The sequence below is a fragment of the Salvelinus fontinalis genome, chromosome 22, assembly GCF_029448725.1.
Source record: "Salvelinus fontinalis isolate EN_2023a chromosome 22, ASM2944872v1, whole genome shotgun sequence".
NCBI classification, from domain to species: Eukaryota; Metazoa; Chordata; class Actinopteri; order Salmoniformes; family Salmonidae; genus Salvelinus; species Salvelinus fontinalis.
In genome coordinates this window covers 29,894,403-29,915,379 of record NC_074686.1, presented here as the reverse complement: position 1 = coordinate 29,915,379, position 20,977 = coordinate 29,894,403, and the positions used below count along the sequence as shown (strand labels likewise).

The 20,977-nt window shown below is 42.0% G+C and overlaps 1 protein-coding gene across 1 annotated transcript; it reads right to left on the bottom strand.

The window, feature by feature from the left end:
- Positions 1-774: 774 nt before the first annotated feature.
- Positions 775-20,911, bottom strand: pdk4 (pyruvate dehydrogenase kinase, isozyme 4). Its single transcript, XM_055877160.1, has 11 exons — positions 20,477-20,911; positions 19,441-19,582; positions 16,050-16,121; positions 15,491-15,675; positions 11,193-11,282; positions 10,009-10,086; positions 7,898-7,974; positions 7,645-7,743; positions 6,987-7,100; positions 6,516-6,629; positions 775-5,668 (listed from the first exon to the last, which is right to left on the bottom strand). The coding sequence occupies exons 1-11, from the start codon at positions 20,589-20,591 to the stop codon at positions 5,516-5,518; spliced, it is 1,239 nt and encodes a 412-aa protein (XP_055733135.1). The 5' UTR covers positions 20,592-20,911; the 3' UTR covers positions 775-5,515.
- Between the last annotated feature and the right edge of the window lie 66 nt (positions 20,912-20,977).

Below are 20,977 nucleotides of genomic sequence, written 5' to 3'. Positions count from 1 at the left end.
ATCAAAAGTAAATGTAATTCCTAAAATATAGAAATAACTTAAAATTCCTTTATATTAAGCAAACCAGACGGCATGATTTAAAAAATAATAATATTTACGGATTGCCAGGGGCACACAACACTGACATAATTTACAAAATAAGCATGTGTTTAGTCAGTCCGCCAGATCAGATGGATGACCAGGGATGTGCGTGAATTAAACAATGTTCCTGTCCTGCTAAGCATTCAAAATGTAAAGAGTACTTTTGGGTGTCAGGGAAAGTGTATGGAGTAGAAAGTACATTATTTTCTTTTGGAATGTAGTGAAGTAAAAGTTGTCAAATATAAATACCCAAAATAACTACTTAAGTAGTACTTAATTATTTTTATTAGGAGCCCCATTAGCTAGCATCGTAACGCTAGCTAATCTTCCTGGGGTCCAACACCAATTAATAAGACATTAAACAACCACAAATCAAGACTTCAAACATTCAACAAGTAGACAATACAGATAATTAAAATACCTGACAGGATGGAAGTACAAGCTGCTAGAACAGGAGGATGGTCTAGAAAGCAGCTAGCTACGTAACAGGGATAGAAATGAATTATTGTCTTGAATTTCAGTGAACATTATTTTAATTAATTTCATGTAATATATTACTCCTAGATTTCATTAAGTTAAACACAATTTGAAATAGTCAAACACCACTGTATTGTTAAAGGTGATATTGCAAATCTCTATTAAATTATTGTCAATATATTATTCAGGTTATAACACAAAACAAGGACACACCAGTCACGTTTCCTATTTTGTTTATTGTAGTTTTTAAAAGAACTGATCTGGTAGGGTGGACTAGGAAGCATGCGCTCTAACAGAAAGCTCTAGAATAGCTCATAGCGTGCTGTAGAACAGGTAGCAGCCAGGGCATTACTATACACATACAAGCAGTGATCATGAAGGTATTTCATATACATCAGAACAGCTTTCACATGTCTTATTATCCCATACAGAAGATCAACTGATTGCATTGTGTGAAAAGATGTGTGTTGTCAACAAACACTCACACACACATTGGCTGTGAGTAGCCTGGCAGTACAGTACTGTAGAGGCCTTTAGAATGCAGGCTTGGTCAGGGTACATAGAGGGGTCAAGTTCACCACTGACTGTCAGAACAGGATCAGTGTTAAATATATTATATCAGTGTTCAGCCTGATTGACATAACTGTTGAGTTATCTACAGGTCTATTTGACTGGTAAACTTGACTGTACTGTGAGAACCTTCCCCACGTTCCTAACGATCGCTGTTAAGCGTTTAAGATGAGAAAATTATAGGATAAAATAGCCATGAGGGAAAACACTGATCGTCAACCCTTACATTGTTGTTAGGTTTTCATTAAGAAGGAACCAAACTAAATCAAGAAAACACATTTGTACAGGAGTGCATTAATAATACTTTAGTTAGTGGATAGGATTATGGTAACAACAATTTTCTGACTAAAGCACATGCAAAAAGTCTGCTAAAATGGAAGCACTGCAGGCACATTTGTTTGGCATTGGCACAAAAAAGGCATTACATAAAGAGTTGCATTTTATTGAACCTAAAGACGCTTAAAATATTCACTCAATTCCCTTAAAATTCATATAGACTGAAATCCTGACATAAGATGGCTGCCCATAAAACAAATACTGTATATTAGTAAATCATGTCAACAGGAATAGGTTATGTGCACCAGTCAGGACTTCGGCCCACAGCCTTAGATGTCAAATCAACAGCTTCAGCTGATTGATAGCTCCTCCCATGTCAGTTTAATGACATCACACAGCACTTACGGTGATACCAGAAAAAAATATGAAACGCCTTCAACATCCTGAGAACGTGTGATGTAAAAAAAAATATATAACATTTTGAAAACAGTTCAGCGTTGAAGACGTTTCCACTTCAGTGTTCGTTTAGTCTCAAACCATACTTTTTTTTCTATGCACAAAAAGACTGATTACAAATTTTAAGTGCCTTCAGAAAGTATTCACAACCATTGACTTTTTGCACATTTTGTTGTGTTACAGCCTGAATTTAAAATGTATTAAATGTTGATTTTGTGTCACTGATCTACACACACACTACACCATAATGTCAAAGTGGAATTATGTTTAGAAATATATGAAAAACTGAAATGTCTTGTCAATAAGTATTCAACCCCTTTGTTATGGCAAGCCTAAATAAGTTCAGGAGTAAACATTTGCTTAGTTATGATAAGTTGCATGGACTCACTCTGTGTGCAATAATAGTGTTTAACATGATTTTTGAATGACTACCCCATCTCTGTACCTCACACATACAGATAATTGTAAGATTCCTCAGTCAGGCAGTGAATTTCAAACACAGATTCAAGACCAGGCAGGTTTTCCAATGCCTCACAAAGAAGGGCAACTATTGGTAAATGGGTAAAAATAAAGAAATGCAGACATTGAATATCCCTTTGAACATGGTGAAGTTATTAATAATTACACTTTGGATGGTGTATCAATACACCCAGTCACTACAAAGATACAGGCGTCCTTCCTAACTCAGTTGACAGAGGAAGGAAACCACTCAGGGATTTCACCATGAAGCCAACACAATCACTGAGTACCACTCTTCATATTTTCAAGCATGGTGGTGGCTGTATCATGTTATGGGTATGCTTGTCATCTGCAAGGACTAGGGAGTTTTATAGGATAAAAAAAAAGGAACAGAGCTAAGCACAGGCAAAAATCCTTGAGGAAAACCTGGTTCAGTCTGCTTTCCAACAGACACTGGGAGACAAATCCACCTTTCAGCAGGACAATAACCTAAAACAAGGCCAAATACACTTACCAAGACAACATTGAGCTTGACGAATTTTAAAATGAATAATGGACAAATATTGTACAATCAGGTTTGCAAAGCATTTAGAGACTTACCCAGAAAAACACAGCCGTAATTGCTGCCAAAGGTGATTCTAACATGTATTGACTCAGGGTTGAATACTTATCTAATAAAATATATTTTTTATTATTTTACTTTGATATTAGAGTATTTTGTGATCGTTGACAAAACAATGACGGTTAAATACATTTTAAACCCACTTTAACGCATCAAATGTGGAAAAAGTCAAGGGGTGTGAGTACTGTCTGAAGGCACTGTACATAGCTGTTATTGGGTTAAATGTAAGTAACTGTACATATTGTCTTATGCAAGTTCTTATTGGTAAAGTAATAATTGAATTTTCTTAGTGAATACCAGGGAATGAAATTCATTAATTGAATAACAAACATTTGATTCAACTCAGTCTTACTGTGTCCCTAATCACAGAAATGTGATAATACTCTCATTTTGCTCTCTGGCACACATTATTCAATAAATACTTCATGCATGGAAGACCTAGCCGGCCTCTAAAATTAAATAATTTTAGTAAATCTACAAAATTTAATTAACTTTGATATTTCTCTCAATATTCACAACTTATATTTTAAAAGTCAGTTGGACTCAATAAGTACACTAGAATACTTCAATATCTACTTTCTTTATAGGAAACCTTGAATGGACCTTGGATTTCATCTCGTCTTATTAAACAAGCCAGGGTGTAACTCAAAATGGCACCAAGAAAAACAGTTGATGGGGGAACCCAAATAAATCCCTTTAGGACCAAAAACATTGTAGATAAACTTTGTCTAGAGTTCGAGGTGGACAAATATGTGTGAGGGGTAAAATGCTCAGAGCTGAAACTAAACAGAGTCTGCATAGTGTGCTCCAAACAATATTTGTTGTTCAGAGACGAGTCGGGTGCCGCTATGTACCACCCCACCCCCACCACAGAACATTCTGTAGTAGAAGGGTAACCAAAGAAAATCCATTGACTGACAGCATGGCCTTATCTGTTTCTGACTGACACACTATCTGTCTGTGTCCATAGAGCTCAGTGTCCTAGCTGCAAACCGTAGCTGTGAGTGAAGAGTTAAGAACTAAATTCACATTTTAAAAATGTAGTATCACAGCTTATAGTACTGTGACAAGCTGTACTAACCTAATTCAGTCGATTGATAAATGAAATTATCGTTAAACATTCACCTTTTTAATAATAAGCGAAAAACGCTAGCTTTTTACACTGTGTAATAATGTTAAAATAAGTGAGTGGAATAAATAACTGAAACGTGTGGTAAAATTATAACCGAAAGAAAAGATGATTGTGTAGTGTACGACCCTGTTTCTAACTAACATTCATGAAGACGCTTATTGAATAGAGATCCTGGTATTGCCATTGAAACGCCTCCGACAGTGATGTGTTTTTCCACTTCAAGTGAATGTATGAGAATATCCATTGCGAGAGGAATCCACATCTCTCTCTCACACACAGTAATAGCTGTGGGTACAACTGTGTACCTTCTGTCAGTTTGATCCTCCTTTCTGTCTTCCTGCTTTGTTCTTCCTGCTAGCTCAGTCTGTTTGGTTAACTTCTAGGGGTGTAACGGTTCACCAAATCCACTGTTCGGTATGTTTTGGGGTCACGGTTTGGTTTCCGTACAGCAGGAAAATTACATTTTCACACTGATGCTGCATTTGTAACCATGTGGGAAGTGGGAATTTACCGGTTGTGAAGTCATACATTTAGTCCCAGATGCACACTTGCAATTTCTCATAAAGGGTGAGTGTCTGTAGCATGGTATGTCTCCCACTCAGGGGTAAGGTGATGGACTGTCACTTTTAAGTAATCACAACACAGGGTGCATTGGCCAATTCCTAGAAAACTGTGGCCTGCTTATATAGAGTGGGTATGACCTGTTTGCTGAAATGGGTGCAAGAGGGAAGTTCATAACGTGGCTCGAGCACTTTTACAAGGTGCTGGAATTCCCTATTCTCAACCACTGAGAATGGGCGCGGCTTTAAACCAAAGACTGTAAAAAATATAAACACAGCCTACCTACTGCTCTTGTCATTTTTGGCCGGTCAGAACCAGTTCCCAAGGGCTGCTTGAATGCAGAGGGGAGGTGATTTTGGGTTGTTTTTTTCCGTTTCCGTCTTGTGACGTCAGCATAAACGTGTCAACATATTTGAGGTGTTGGCAGCTGGATAGCCTATTCTCATTGGGCAGTGGCGACATACTGTTAACGTCTTATCCACAACTCTCTGTCCATCACCATTGTGATCTACTGGGAAGCCAAAACGTTCCCAAACTGGAGATTTAAACGATGGAGGATCCTCCTGGTTTATCCACCCCACCACTCGCCATCGTACAGAACTAGTTCCTGGATGCGCCTCACAAAAGGACAGTATGAAATGCGCCAATTAAGATTTGAATTTAGATTACAATGTGCACATAGGCTCTAGTTGTTTTAACAGAATAGCCATAAAAAAACAAATTCAGCTCAAATTTACTCGAGGCACCGGCCAACAACGCAGCATAGGCATTGCCTATAGGCCTTTTATTTTGTATATATTTTATTAAATGTATTCATTCAGGTTGAGTGCAGACTGAACCGAGGCCCCCTACCGAACAGTTTGGTACGAACACGTGTACCGTTACACCTCTTGACTTCTCCTCTCATACTTCCCCAGCTTCTTGGGATCCTTGCTGGGCATGCACCAGTCATCCGCCTCGTTGCTCGTCTGATAATGCCTTATGGCTGACTGGTTGTAAACAGGAAGTCTTTCCACAGAATCTGAGGACAAGGCCTGTTAATGGAGCACAGAGGAGTGGTAGGTTAGATGTAATCTTGGTTAACCCAAAACTAAAATCTCACAGAATTTGGTGAGCTATGTGATTTAGTTCTGGGTCCAGACGTGTTAGAAATTGGGAGTTCTGATTTGCGAAGTCTCCACCCTCGCAAAAGAGAACTCAGCCAAAGTCCTCCCCCCTTCCGCTAATTTCAACACGTGCAAAGCAGTCCGTCTAAGCACACCTTCGCCAAATCCTGATACGTCCAAATAACCAGTGACGAAAAAACCCAAACACTGGAAATACTGCTGCTCATTATCCTACACATTCCCTCTGTTGCAACAGATTCTGACGATTATGAGGATGACGCTCTATTTCTATCACATGCTGGTCACATGTGTCTTCCACCATTCAGAGAATGAACCTTTACATACTTATTTCAGACATTGAAAAACGCCAACGTTGTATAGAGCAGGGATCATCAACTAGATTCAGCCGTGGGACAATTTTTCCGTGAGCGGATGGTCGGGGGGCCGGAACACAATTACAAATAATTAGTACTCAATTTGACCACAAGAAGGCCAAACAGATATTTGACAAAAACCTGATCATTTCAAACCTTGCTTACATTTGTATACGATCACGTGTCTCTCTATTAGGCTTGGGAATACTTGGGTACAGTTTTTCAAAAATTAAAATAACTGGCGTTTTTACAGTCTTATGTCCAACAATGAAAATGTTATGTTTTCTGAGCAAAAATAAATACAAATTGAGGGCCAAAATGGGGGAACCCTGGTTGAGAGGTTCAATTATCTAGAATAAGACAACTATTAAGGTAACACATTCCATTCGTAGAAGTGTTACCTTCAGGTAGATGACAGCTGACGTCCCATATCCCTCCATGGAGTAGAGCTGCAGGTCTCCCTGGAAGTACTTGGCATAGAGACGGGAGATGGGAAGACCGTAGCCAAAACCAGCCTACAGAGAACCAGGGACACAAAGGGTTAAAAACTCACTCTGAACTGACTGTCACAGTACTGTAGTAGAGAAGCATTCAGTTACACTTTAACCCTTGGGCAACGAATGACTGGTCCAGTTTGTAATTCTGCTAATTTACAACTGTGTTCGCTCGCAGTTTACACTTTAGTCAGTATAAAATGATCACGATTTACATTTGAGCTGAACAAACAAGCTTGCATGCCTCTAACATGTGATCAAACTGCAGTCATAGATCATGTCCTACTGAATGTTGTGCTCAAATGTATTAAATCTGACTTATTAACCTGGCTGCCAGTAAAATCTTTAGTGTTCAGTGGCACCAGGACAGGGTCTCACCAGTGGAGCGTTGCGTGAGTTGTCAATATCGACGGGGCTGGGGGCGGTGGAGTACATGTAGCTGAACAAACGCTCTATCTTCCTCAGGGGAACACCACCTCCTCGATCCGATATCTAGAAACACCAACAACGTTACAGCTCTGTTCCACTCTCTGATCTTCCTGTTGTCTCCCCACATATCATGGTATAGGACCTACAGAACAACCACGGGAGGAACTCTATGGTACTATGTATTCATACACATTAAACTGTACAGTAGGCTTCTACATCCCATGGCATTATTTCCACCCTGCATCTGTGGAAGTGTGTTGGATGGGCATACACTACTTTAGAACAAATGTATATTGTTGGGGCTCAGAGCTGAAGGTTTTCACTGTACTCAATTCAATGGCTTTATTAGCATGGGAAACATGTTAATATTGCCAACGCAAGTGAAGTAGATAATAAACAAAAGTGAAAAACACAAATGAAACAGTTAACTTTACACACATTAGTTCCAAAAGAATAAAGACATTTCAAATGTAATGTCTATACTCTAATTACTCCTGCAACCCTGTTACTATTAAACTTCTCATTTTAAAAATAAAAGTCAATGTACTGCAATGAGCACACTGCATATCATTCATTGTAAGGGTGAATACTCTGAGCCTGTGTTTACCTTTATTGTCAGGTCTTCACTGCCCAGTGAGACTCGAACTTTGACCGGCGGGAGATGCAGGGCCATTTCATGAGTCTCCACCGTTGCTCTCATGGCGTTCTGGAAACAAAACAAACATTGCTTGAGGAAATGACAAAGTAATATAAATCAGATTGAGCTAATGTAATTAAATCGTATGTAGTAGCGTCTGCCGTAGTCACCCTCACACGTGTAATGAAATGTTTATACAGTAGAAGGTAAATGTTTGGTGTACCTTGAAGAGCTCAAACAGCATGTGGTAGAGATGGGAAGGCACATAGACAATATGAAGAGGCTGGTCAGGACCTTTGGCTAAGGAAAAACTGAGGATTACTCCAAACCAAACATGACTACAAATGTATAACATACACAACTGAGGATAGAAGTTACTAGAAACAAAACTTTCCCTTCTTATTGCAAATGCACAACTGAACTCAATAGTCACTATGAAATACATAATTAACTATTCTACCAACGTAATCATGTCCCCAGACACTTCTGATAGCCGATAGCCTATAGCCTGGGGATGAGGTTGCTACCAACTAAACCCATGAATAGACATTGTTTAGCTTTTTTAAGGCTTATGTAACATGGTGACTGTTAAACAGCTGAATGTGGGTGAACGGAGGTTTGTTACTGAGAGTTAGACGGTTCACTAAGAGAGGAGAAATCTGCCCGGCGACAAGACTAAGCCTGTCGCAAGGGGCTTGTTGCTGTTCTGTTCCGCTGCTGACTGGAGAGATAAGAGACTGATGGGTGCTTGATTTGGTGCACAATGACCAAAGGCAAACTATGACATAACATTTTTGATGAATCATTATGCCTGATGTGACTGACCACACCCCCACTGTAATGCATCAGACGTAGGCTAGACTGTGCAGCCCATTGGTATTTTATGGCTGGTGCGTTTTGAAAGTCTGGGCACCAAATGATGTCTGGATCTGTTCTTGTTTTAGCAACGATTATCATTTCCCTCTACCTACAATAAAATATTTATCAAAGTCATGGTTTGACCTTTCAAGTGGTGCTATTGTCCTGTTCATAAGACACATACACTGAGTGTACAAAACATTGGAAACACCTGCTTTTTCCATGACAAACTGACCCGGTAAATCCAAGTGAAAGCTGTGATCTTTTATTGATGTCACTTGTTAAATCCACTTCACTTCAATCAGTGTAGCTGAAAGGGGGGGAGACAGGTTAAAGAAGGATTTAAGACAATTGAGACATTGTGATACGTGTATGTGTGCCATTCAGAGGGTGAATGGGCAAGACAAAAAGATTGAAGTGCCTTTGAACGGGGTATGGTAGTAGGTGCCAAGCGCACCTGTTTGAGTGTGTCAAGAACTGCAACTCTGCTGGGTTTTTCACATCAGTTTCCCGTGTGTATCAAGAATGGTCCACCAAACCAAAAGACATCCTGCCAAATTATCACAACTCTGCATTGGAGTTGGAGTCAACGTGAGCCAGCATCCCTGTGGAACGCTTTCAACACCTTGTAGAGTCCATGCCCTGACATAGTGAGGCTGTTCTGAAAAAAGGGGTTGCAACGTGTTCCTAATGTTTTGTACACTCAGTGTATAACCTAGACCTGCACAGTTTGATTTTCTTTTCTTTTTTAACACAGGGCGATTCACAGAAGTGAATATTTATACCTGTGTAAGTGAGGTGTATGAAAGAATGGTTCTCTGTAGACATGGCTGCCTCAGATGCAGGAGACAGTCTCACTCCTGACAACCCTAGCTGAGAGTAAACAGTCGTCGCAGGCTGTTCAACTAAAGCAACAGAGTTAATTGCTAAATATCTCTTAACACCACTCACACAAGCTAGCCACACACAAACACACACACACTTTGCAAATTGCGCCCCGAATTGAGTAGACCAGAGGAATTGAATGAGAGATCAAGAATACTCAACCCACGGGCAGAGAAACTCAAATCAAACCTGGCCAAACAACTCACAATGCAAATACAACCTCACTAATTGTTTCTGTAAACCTAATCTTCTCTAACAACCCCTGGCCTAAAACTCTCTTGCTAACCAAATTGTACTATTTGGAAATAGGAGAACGATAAACGTCTTCAAGCTACTCTGGCCCTTCTCCCTTGGCACAATAATGTTGTATCAAACAGACTTGGCTCCAAATAGCATTTACAATCTTTCAAATACTTTGAGTGTTTGATATAGCTCATCAACAGGTGTCAGTTGGGCCAGGTTGCACTTCTGGGACTATTCTATTGGGTCAATTGAGCCAGGCCAGCTCAACCAAGCGCAGCTAAAATATTTGAAGGAAAACAAATACCTTCCAGAAGCCAGGTCTATAACCCTGTATAGAATGTGATTTACCGTTGACTTGTGTGATGTCAATCTCTGGCGAGGTCAGGTAGTACTGCTCACAGAGCATCTTGGAACTATCGAAGGCATCTGGGGATGAAACAGTCAAAACAAAGACAAGGACTGTAGCACAGGAGGAAAACACTGACTTTCAATCAAATTACCATAACAGCTAATGACCACTGATTAGCTGTTATGGTTATTAGCTGTTATTCTGACTTCTAAACCTGAAATATTGTTAATTATCTGGTATCCTACAGAAATGAGAAGGGGCACAGTCTGGTTTATACACCAGAAGTTAATGGTTATCTGTATGAACAATGTATAGGGTGGGGTCAATTAAGGCTGGATAGGAACCAGGGGAATGCACTGAGTAAAGGAAAGGCAATTGCATGGTTGCAGTCACTGATAAGGGTGGAGATCTGTGGATTAGTGAGGAATGCACTATTGTAAAGTGGTTGTTCCACTGGATATCATAAGGTGAATGCACCAATTTGTAAGTCGCTTTGGATAAGAGCGTCTGCTAAATGACTTAAATGTAATGTAATGAATGGGAGCTGATGTCAGATTAAGGGAGAAGGAACAGTTTATTACCCACATCACTTAACTTCCTACCTAGCAATAAAGATGTTTTAGAGGGAAGGAGGAGACTTCACCTAAATTGGGGTATATCTACTTGTGCTGGTGGGAACATGTTTTTATCTGTTCTGCTGTCTGACCCTTTGGGTGAATAAACTTGGTTTGAGAACTTGGTTTAACACCACTGACTTTCAATCTAGTCACCATAACAGCTAATGTACAGTGACCACAGAGAGTAGATCAACTAAAACTACACAGAGACATGTTGAATTAGGTGGGTGAAGAACAGTCTGCCTCTGTGTTTAAAAGGCATTACGATTACACATCATTTAGTTCTATTCTTATTATGAGAATAGATGTGATACTGTGCAGATCAAGGTGAAAAGGACATACCTACTGTAGCAGTGAAAAGGGTTAAATAATGATACTGCACCTGTAAATCGTGTGTGTGTCTGTGTCTGTCTGTCTGTCTGTCTGTCTGTCTCTGTCTGTGTGTGTGTCTGTCTCTGTGTGTGTGTGTGTGTGTGTGTGTGTCTGTGTGTCTGTGTGTCTGTCTCTGTCTGTCTGTCTGTCTGTCTGTCTGTCTGTGTGTCTGTGTTGCTGATGAGGGACAGTACCTTTTACCACCTCTGTCACGTCACAGTCGGGGTCGATGGTGCCAATGTGCTTGGGATGGGCGGGGTTGGCACTTCCATCAAAGATGAGAGCTGAAGAGGTACATAACAACAAATTCAGACTCATTGGGTAACTACACTTGCATGTATTTTGTGTACACAACCCTACTGACTAGTGCTGGTCCATGAGCATGGTGATGGAGTGTAGTTACAGACAGTGCTGGTTCATGAGCATGGTGATGGAGTGTAGTTACAGACAGTGCTGGTTCATGGTGATGGAGTGTAGTTACAGACAGTGCTGGTTCATGAGCATGGTGATGGAGTGTAGTTACAGACAGTGCTGGTTCATGGTGATGGAGTGTAGTTACAGACAGTGCTGGTTCATGGTGATGGAGTGTAGTTACAGACAGTGCTGGTTCATGGTGATGGAGTGTAGTTACAGACAGTGCTGGTTCATGAGCATGGTGATGGAGTGTAGTTACAGACAGTGCTGGTTCATGGTGGTGGAGTGTAGTTACAGACAGTGCTGGTTCATGGTGGTGGAGTGTAGTTACAGACAGTGCTGGTTCATGGTGATGGAGTGTAGTTACAGACAGTGCTGGTTCATGGTGATGGAGTGTAGTTACAGACAGTGCTGGTTCATGGTGGTGGAGTGTAGTTACAGACAGTGCTGGTTCATGGTGATGGAGTGTAGTTACAGACAGTGCTGGTTCATGGTGGTGGAGTGTAGTTACAGTGCTGGTTGATGGTGGTGGAGTGTAGTTACAGACAGTGCTGGTTCATGGTGGTGGAGTGTAGTTACAGACAGTGCTGGTTCATGATCATGGTGATGGAGTGTAGTTACAGACAGTGCTGGTTCATGAGCATGGTGATGTAGTTACAGACAGTGCTGGTTCATGAGCATGGTGGTGGAGTGTAGTTACAGACAGTGCTGGTTCATGAGCATGGTGGTGGAGTGTAGTTACAGACAGTGCTGGTTCATGGTGATGTAGTGTAGTTACAGACAGTGCTGGTTCATGGTGGTGGAGTGTAGTTACAGACAGTGCTGGTTCATGGTGATGGAGTGTAGTTACAGACAGTGCTGGTTCATGGTGATGGAGTGTAGTTACAGACAGTGCTGGTTCATGAGCATGGTGATGGAGTGTAGTTACAGACAGTGCTGGTTCATGGTGGTGGAGTGTAGTTACAGCCAGTGCTGGTTCATGAGCATGGTGATGGAGTGTAGTTACAGACAGTGCTGGTTCATGAGCATGGTGGTGGAGTGTAGTTAGACAGTGCTGGTTCATGAGCATGGTGGTGGAGTGTAGTTACAGACAGTGCTGGTTCATGAGCATGGTGGTGGAGTGTAGTTACAGACAGTGCTGGTTCATGAGCATGGTGGTGGAGTGTAGTTACAGACAGTGCTGGTTCATGAGCATGGTGATGTAGTGTAGTTACAGACAGTGCTGGTTCATGAGCATGTGGTGGAGTGTAGTTACAGACAGTGCTGGTTCATGAGCATGGTGATGGAGTGTAGTTACAGACAGTGCTGGTTCATGAGCATGGTGATGTAGTTACAGACAGTGCTGGTTCATGAGCATGGTGGTGGAGTGTAGTTACAGACAGTGCTGGTTCATGAGCATGGTGGTGGAGTGTAGTTACAGACAGTGCTGGTTCATGAGCATGGTGGTGGAGTGTAGTTACAGACAGTGCTGGTTCATGAGCATGTGGTGGAGTGTAGCTACAGACAGTGCTGGTTCATGAGCATGTGGTGGAGTGTAGTTACAGACAGTGCTGGTTCATGAGCATGGTGGTGGAGTGTAGTTACAGACAGTGCTGGTTCATGAGCATGGTGGTGGAGTGTAGTTACAGACAGTGCTGGTTCATGAGCATGGTGGTGGAGTGTAGTTACAGACAGTGCTGGTTCATGAGCATGGTGGTGGAGTGTAGCTACAGACAGTGCTGGTTCATGAGCATGGTGGTGGAGTGTAGTTACAGACAGTGCTGGTTCATGAGCATGGTGGTGGAGTGTAGTTACAGACAGTGCTGGTTCATGAGCATGGTGATGGAGTGTAGTTACAGACAGTGCTGGTTCATGAGCATGGTGGTGGAGTGTAGTTAGACAGTGCTGGTTCATGAGCATGGTGGTGGAGTGTAGTTACAGACAGTGCTGGTTCATGAGCATGGTGATGGAGTGTAGTTACAGTGCTGGTTCATGGTGGTGGAGTGTAGTTACAGACAGTGCTGGTTCATGGTGATGGAGTGTAGTTACAGACAGTGCTGGTTCATGGTGGTGGAGTGTAGTTACAGACAGTGCTGGTTCATGAGCATGGTGGTGGAGTGTAGTTACAGACAGTGCTGGTTCATGAGCATGGTGATGGAGTGTAGTTACAGACAGTGCTGGTTCATGAGCATGGTGATGGAGTGTAGTTACAGACAGTGCTGGTTCATGAGCATGGTGATGGAGTGTAGTTACAGACAGTGCTGGTTCATGGTGATGGAGTGTAGTTACAGACAGTGCTGGTTCATGGTGGTGGAGTGTAGTTACAGACAGTGCTGGTTCATGAGCATGGTGATGGAGTGTAGTTACAGACAGTGCTGGTTCATGGTGGTGGAGTGTAGTTACAGACAGTGCTGGTTCATGAGCATGGTGATGGAGTGTAGTTACAGACAGTGCTGGTTCATGGTGGTGGAGTGTAGTTACAGACAGTGCTGGTTCATGAGCATGGTGATGTACAGTCGTGGCCAAAAGTTTTGAGAATGACATTAATTTCCACAAAGTTTGCTGCTTCAGTGTCTTAAGATATTTTTGTCAGATGTTACTATGGAATACTGAAGTATAATTACAAGCATTCAAAGTGTCAAAAGCTTTTATTGACAATTACATGAAGTTGATGCAAAGAGTCAATATTTGCAGTGTTGACCCTTCTTTTTCAAGACCTCTGCAATCCGCCCTGGCATGCTGTCAATTAACTTCTGGGCCACATCCTGACTGATGGCAGCCCATTCTTGCATATTCAATGTTTGGAGTTTGGGGGTTTTGTTTGTCCACCAGTCTCTTGAGGATTGACCACAAGTTCTCAATGGGATTAAGGTCTGGGGAGTTTCCTGGCCATGGACCCAAAATATCGATGTTTTGTTCCCCGAGACACTTAGTTATCACTTTTGCCTTATGGCAAGGTGCTCCATCATGCTGGAAAAGGCATTTTTCATCACCAAACTGTTCCTGGATGGTTGGGAGAAGTTGCTCTCGGAGGATGTGTTGGTACCATTCTTTATTCATGGCTGTGTTCTCAGGCAAAATTGTGAGTGAGCCACTCCCTTGGCTGAGAAGCAACCCCACACATGAATGGTCTCAGGATGCTTTACTGTTGGCATGACACAGGACTGACGGTAGCGCTCACCTTGTCTTCTCCAGACAAGCTTTTTTCCGGATGCCCCAAACAATCAAAAGGGGATTCATCAGAGAAAATGACTTTACCCCAGTCCTCAGCAGTCCAATCCCTGTACCTTTTGCAGAATACCAGTTTGTCCCTGATGTTTTTCCTGGAGAGAAGTGGCTTCTTTACTGTCCTTCTTTACATCAGGCCATCCTCAAAGTCTTTGCCTCACTGTGCATGCAGATGCACTCACACCTGCCTGCTGCAATTCCTGAGCAAGCTCTGTATTGGTGGTGCTCCGATCCCGCAGCTGAATCAACTTTAGGAGACGGTCCTGGCGCTTGCTGGACTTTCTTGGGCGCTCTGAAGCCTTCTTCACAACAATTGAACCGCTCTCCTTGAAGTTCTTGATGATCCGATAAATGGTTGATTTAGGTGCAATCTTACTGGCAGCAATATCCTTGCCTGTGAAGCCCTTTTTGTGCAAAGCAATGATGACGGCACGTGTTTCCTTGCAGGTAACCATGGCTGACAGAGGAAGAACAATGATTCCAAGCACCACCCTCCTTTTGAAGCTTCCAGTCTTATTCGAACTCAATCAGCATGACAGAGTGATCTCCAGCCTTGTCCTCGTCAACACTCACACCTGTGTTAACGAGAGAATCACTGACATGATGTCAGCTGGTCCTTTTGTGGCAGGGCTGAAATGCAGTGGAAATGTTTTTTGGGGGGATTCAGTTAATTTGCATGACAGAGTAACTTTGCAATTAATTGCAATTCATCTGATCACTCTTCATAACATTCTGGAGTATATGCAAATTGCCATCATACAAACTGAGGCAGCAGACTTTGAAAATTAATATTTGCGTCACTCTCAACTTTTGGCCACGACTGTACTATAGTATATATGTAGTATAGTATATATGTAGTATAGTTACTGACAGTGCTGGTTCATGAGCATGCGGGTGGAGATACGGCTCATGTAGAAGCGATCCAGGAAGTATTGGACGTTCTGATTGGTCACAGGGTCAGAGCCGAAAGCCTCCTTGTACTCCACTACGCCCTGGGCCATGGTGGGGACCACGTTGTTGTGACGGTTCCTGACGTTCACCAGCGTCTCAGTGAACCTGAGGAGACAGGGCAAAGGCTGGGTCGAAAGTTCACAATTCCACATATTCTATTCCAATAGTCTGCGATCCTAATTTTTCCTCTAGGTATAAATAAAGTAACTATTGTCATTAACTCACTAACATCTGCGAGGTTGCTACCAGCTCAAAATATGATTGATTCAGCAGCAGCAGAGGTATCCATCATATCACATTCCATTTCAGATCAAGATTAAAACCATAATCTATTATTCAGTTAGAAGAGGTAGCTATTATTAGGCAGAGATTAGAGGAACGTTATCTTTACTTACCTGAATTAACTATGACTCACTTTGGAGAGTCCATCTAATGAGATGTAGGCCTATCTGCTGGATATGACTGTGTAATTGACTTACTTCTTTAGTATCGTTTTATCATCAGCATCTTTCTCCAGGAAGCCCACAAGCTCCATCAGACTTGTTGCATACCTGTAGGAATAGATCACAGAAGACAGGCTAGTTTACACAGGGAAACAATACTGCTACTTTAAACTACATTTATAAAGGCTTTGTAGAGCATTCATAAAGAGTATTCTTAGGCTTTTACAGAGCATTCATAAAGAGTATTTATAAGCAAAATGCTTGGGAGTGTAGCACAACATTTGCTTATGAATTACATAGGCATAATGAAAGGTTTATGAGTGCTTCTTTAAACCTTTATTTCAGTCCCATGGTGAAAGAAACTAAAGGTATGTGTAGAAGCCAGAAACCAGTGCAAAGATCACTTCTTTCCTTTAGCAAATCACTTTTGGCTCCTGGAGTTCCACCTTTAAAAATCTCAGACTTCTTTTTTGGAAAGGACTCCGACTCTCGTGGTGACCATGAAAACCACATAGGGGTATTTATACATGCTACAATAACTAGGGCTACTTGTGTGGCTGGAGATAGGCCTATTATGCATCCCAAATGGCAACCTATTCCCTATATAGTGCACTACTTTTGACCAGAGCCCTATGGGCCCTGGGGAATAGAGTGCCATTTGAGCAGTTATGTTCCTTCTGATGTTGAAACATTCCTCACCATTTTCAACCTCTCAAAACGTGAATATTCTCTGTACAGCACACGCTAAATACTTCTGACCTAGTGGAAGTAGGCCTAACACGTTAACACTAAGCATTTCAGTAGCTTACTTATTAGCCTACTAGCTTGTTCAGAGGAGTCACTATTATGGCCTAGTTAAGAGGCTGTAGGCTAAATTGTCCCGACTTCAGTGACGTGCAGATTGAGTCAGGAAACTAGGTGAGAGATTAGTGGCTGACTGTTTTCAAACCTTCTTTGTCCACCAACTGACCTTGAACCCTCCCACTTTACTAACACAGCTGCAACTAGGCTAACTAGCTTGAATTACAAAGTTTAACTGTAACGTTTGTTGTTGCCCTCAGGCCACAACTCTACCACTAGCCAAGTCAAATAAATGGTGCCAAATCAATATTGTGGATGGAAAACCCCTACGGCCTAAAGCGGAACATAACCCCTAATAGAGTAGCGATGACGCAGAACGCTAACTTTAGACCAAGTTTATAAATATATATCATTACATTGATAATAAAGCTGGAACATAGGGTTCTGTACTGGCCACCTATCAGAGAGACAAAGTTATTGCCCTAGTTCAGAGTTTCAACTGTGCTGTACTTTCCCTGACATTACACTCTAGTTAGCTGATGGTTTTCCCTAACTAGGGGAGAGCCTACACAGTTCCTTCACAGGCCTAGCACTCAGCAATCAACTCCCTTTATTTTTGGTAAAGTATTCCATTTCAATAAGAGAACATATTTGAAAGTACCCATTTTAACTGACAAAATATATCTGTCACTAATAAAGACTTGATGCACATTGTAGTCCTCCATTTTTCTAGGTTACACTTCTGATGATCGTCAAACAACGTCACGCACGGCCCCTGTTCCACTGGGGATACATGGTGTTCCAGCCCACATCGTCCCTGTATTTTGTATTTATTAAGGATCCCCATTAGTTCCTGCAAAGGCAGCAGCTACTCTTCCTGGTGTCCAGCAAATGAAGGCAGGTTATATAATTTAAAACATCACATTCATAACATTTCACAACACATTAAATGTGCCCTCAGGCCACTACATCTACAACACAAAATATATTTGTACGAGTGTGTAGAGTGAGTATGTTATTGTGTCTGTATGCATGTGTCTGTACACCTGTGCAGCCTGCCTGACAGACAGACAGAGATATGAGACGGAGACAGCTGGCAGCCTACATGGCAGGGTAGGCCTGCATCTCATCCCTAGAAATTAGATGTACCACTCCGTTTAAGGGACGTGGTGCTTTGATTTGAGACCCCCATAACTCTCTCATCCCACATACCCCTCACTAGAGCAGAGTAGTTCAGTAAAATAGTCTATGCAAGGTTATGGTCGCCAGGATAATAACATCCTATTGGCTGTGTCAGGATAGGCAATATCACCTACAGTAAATGGCTCTTCAAGATAAGACATTTTACAACTGCTGATGTAAAAAGGGCTTTATAAAATACATTTGATTGGTTTGATCATACAGGTTTCGTCGAGAGCAACATAAGTTCAATAATCATTTCTGACAACTATGAAGGAACAAACATACTGTAGCAGAGAGTTGGCTAAAAGGAAAAAAACGATCTTTCTTTTTTAATCCCAACAGGAGGCCTTTTGCCGCTTGCCAGGCAGTCATTTTAAATAACAATTTGTTCTTAATTGATTTGCCTGGTAAAATAAATGATGGAATAACTGTAAGGGGAAAGATATACTCTGGGAGTGATCCAATTCTCCACATTCTATACAAACGGTCCTACTGAATGCATGAAGCAGTGTAATGTTTACAGTAGGGTCAGCTCTCTGTAGGAGGAGCACACAGCATTCAGTAAATAAGTAAATAAGGAGGGGTCAAGAATATATCTTTTTTATTTATCTGTTATTTTACCAGGTAAGTTGACTGAGAACACGTTCTCATTTACAGCAACGACCTGGGGAATAGTTACAGGGGAGAGGAAGGGGATGAATGAGCCAATTGTAAACTGGGGATGATTAGGTGACTGTGATGGTTTGAGGGCCAGATTGGGAATTTAGCCAGGACACCGGGGTTAACACCCCTACTCTTACGACAAGTGCCATGGGATCTTTAATAACCTCAGAGTCAGGACACCCGTTTAACGTCTCATCCGAAAGACGGCACACTACACAGGGCAGTGTCCAATCACTGCCCTGGGGCATTAGGATATTTTTTAGACCAGAGGAAAGAGTGCCTCCTACTGGCCCTCCAACACCACATCCAGCAGTACCTGGTCTCCCATCCAGGGACTGACCAGGACCAACCCTGCTTAGCTTCAGAAGCAAGCCAGCAGTGGTATGCAGGGTGGTATTTACGCTTTTGCTAGAAGACACCCTTCTAGGAACCATGTTATTCTACTCCTAGTCCATTCAAGGGATGCTAAAATATCTGACCTGTGCCGTGACCCTGCATGTAAGGTAACTATTCCACACACACAGCTACACAGTGAAATTAAGTAGTTTCTTCAGCCTGGAATGGGATTGGACTCAGCTACATAGTACATCCTCTATATCTCACTATGTACTAGCCACACTCACTCCTGCGGCTGGTGTAGGTGAGGTGTGTGTCTGCAGCCTGGAGGGGGATTGGCCAATATTCAGTCAAGGTTCATAATAGGTGATGTAGCCGCTGCTGTAGTAAGGGGGTGCACAGATTCACTGAGGTATAGAGATGTATAAGCTACAGCTGTATTTACCAGCTCTGTAGCAGCTGTAGTGAGGGGGTGCCGAGAAGCTTGTCAGGGAGGAAGTCGATCTCCTTCATGATGTTGGCCAGCCGGACAGGAAGCTCCTGACGCAGGAACACAAAGGACGTCTTCTCACAGGCATTGGCCGAGCCTACAGTCGCATGACACATTAACACATCTGGGTTGTACTCATTAGGCGCACACCACAGCAAAACGTTTTACAATGGAAAACAAAAAGTTGTTTTCTCATTGGACCAGTTCAGGTAGTCCCTCCCTGTTTCAGTCTCAGGGATAAGCTACTGACTGGAAATCTCAAGACAGGACATCATACAGTACACACACTGCTGTGGAAATGTTTAAGACAATGTGAAGACATTGAACTGGTTTGTTTTGGCAGAAGGAATACGTCACGTTTTCACCTAAGAACAGGACCAAGTGCTATCTAGCAGAAAAGCATGATAGGGAGTAAGGATTTAATTTCCCCCTTTTAGTGACGTGTTAGAACTGAATCTAACTAACAGTGGCCGTGAGTGTCACGAGGGATTTGATTCAACATCACAGTCTCTGCTTTACATTTGATGGATACCTTTGCTTGGTATCTACCGCATGATACGTTGCTTAGTCCTGCAACGAGACATTGTTTCGTCCCGCAACTAGCCGTAAACAATCTATTGTCAGGAGAGTGGCAATACAATGGGTGCCATCCCCATTGTTGTGAATGCAGCCATACCCACCAGTATCATGATAAAATGTAATACAATAATGTTTGTCAACGCTTCAGCAGAGAGTTCCTCTGTGATCATAGGACACATACTGCATTACTCTGGGAACACTGACAGCTGTCAGTAACTTAGCTACCCTACTTTCACAATGCAACCAGTGGCACTTGTTTTGCACGTAGCTGCTATGGACTCAGGATTAACGTTAGGCAAGCTACAATGTTGCACAGTAACATCATTGTAATGTTTAGCTAGCTAGCTACATTTTTGAACAGTATTGTAATGTTTAGCTATGTTATTAACACAGGACAGGGATGAAAACTTACCAAAGTCTATGAATTGTTTCATTGACAGCGGCGAAGGTGAGAACTTGGAAAATCTATCCACTAGTGCTTGTTTAGGTATGGAGCTGTTCTTTAGCAAAAATTGCGTTAACTTCATAGTTGCAACAAATTAAAATTGAAGTCCCGAGACAGTCCGATTGTTGTCAGCCAGGATGCCCTTTTCTCTTCACCAGCAGCACGCTCCAGTCTCTCAGACGTAAAGACGCTAGCTAACTGGCTAATGCTAGCCACCAAGGGCAATATCAATGCGTTAAATTGACATTATTCAAAACAATTGTCAATGAAACACAGTCACATTCCTGAACAGTGCCGAATGTCTTTGCATCACCTAAACTTTTAACAAGCAACAATATTCCAGAATTCACGAATGCTCTTCACAAGACCGACCTCTGTGTTGAGTTGTTGATGAAGTTTGGATTTGATTGGCATTGGCTTTGACCAATGAAAGAACACTATGCTTTGGTTTTTGGGGAGGTGGTTGTT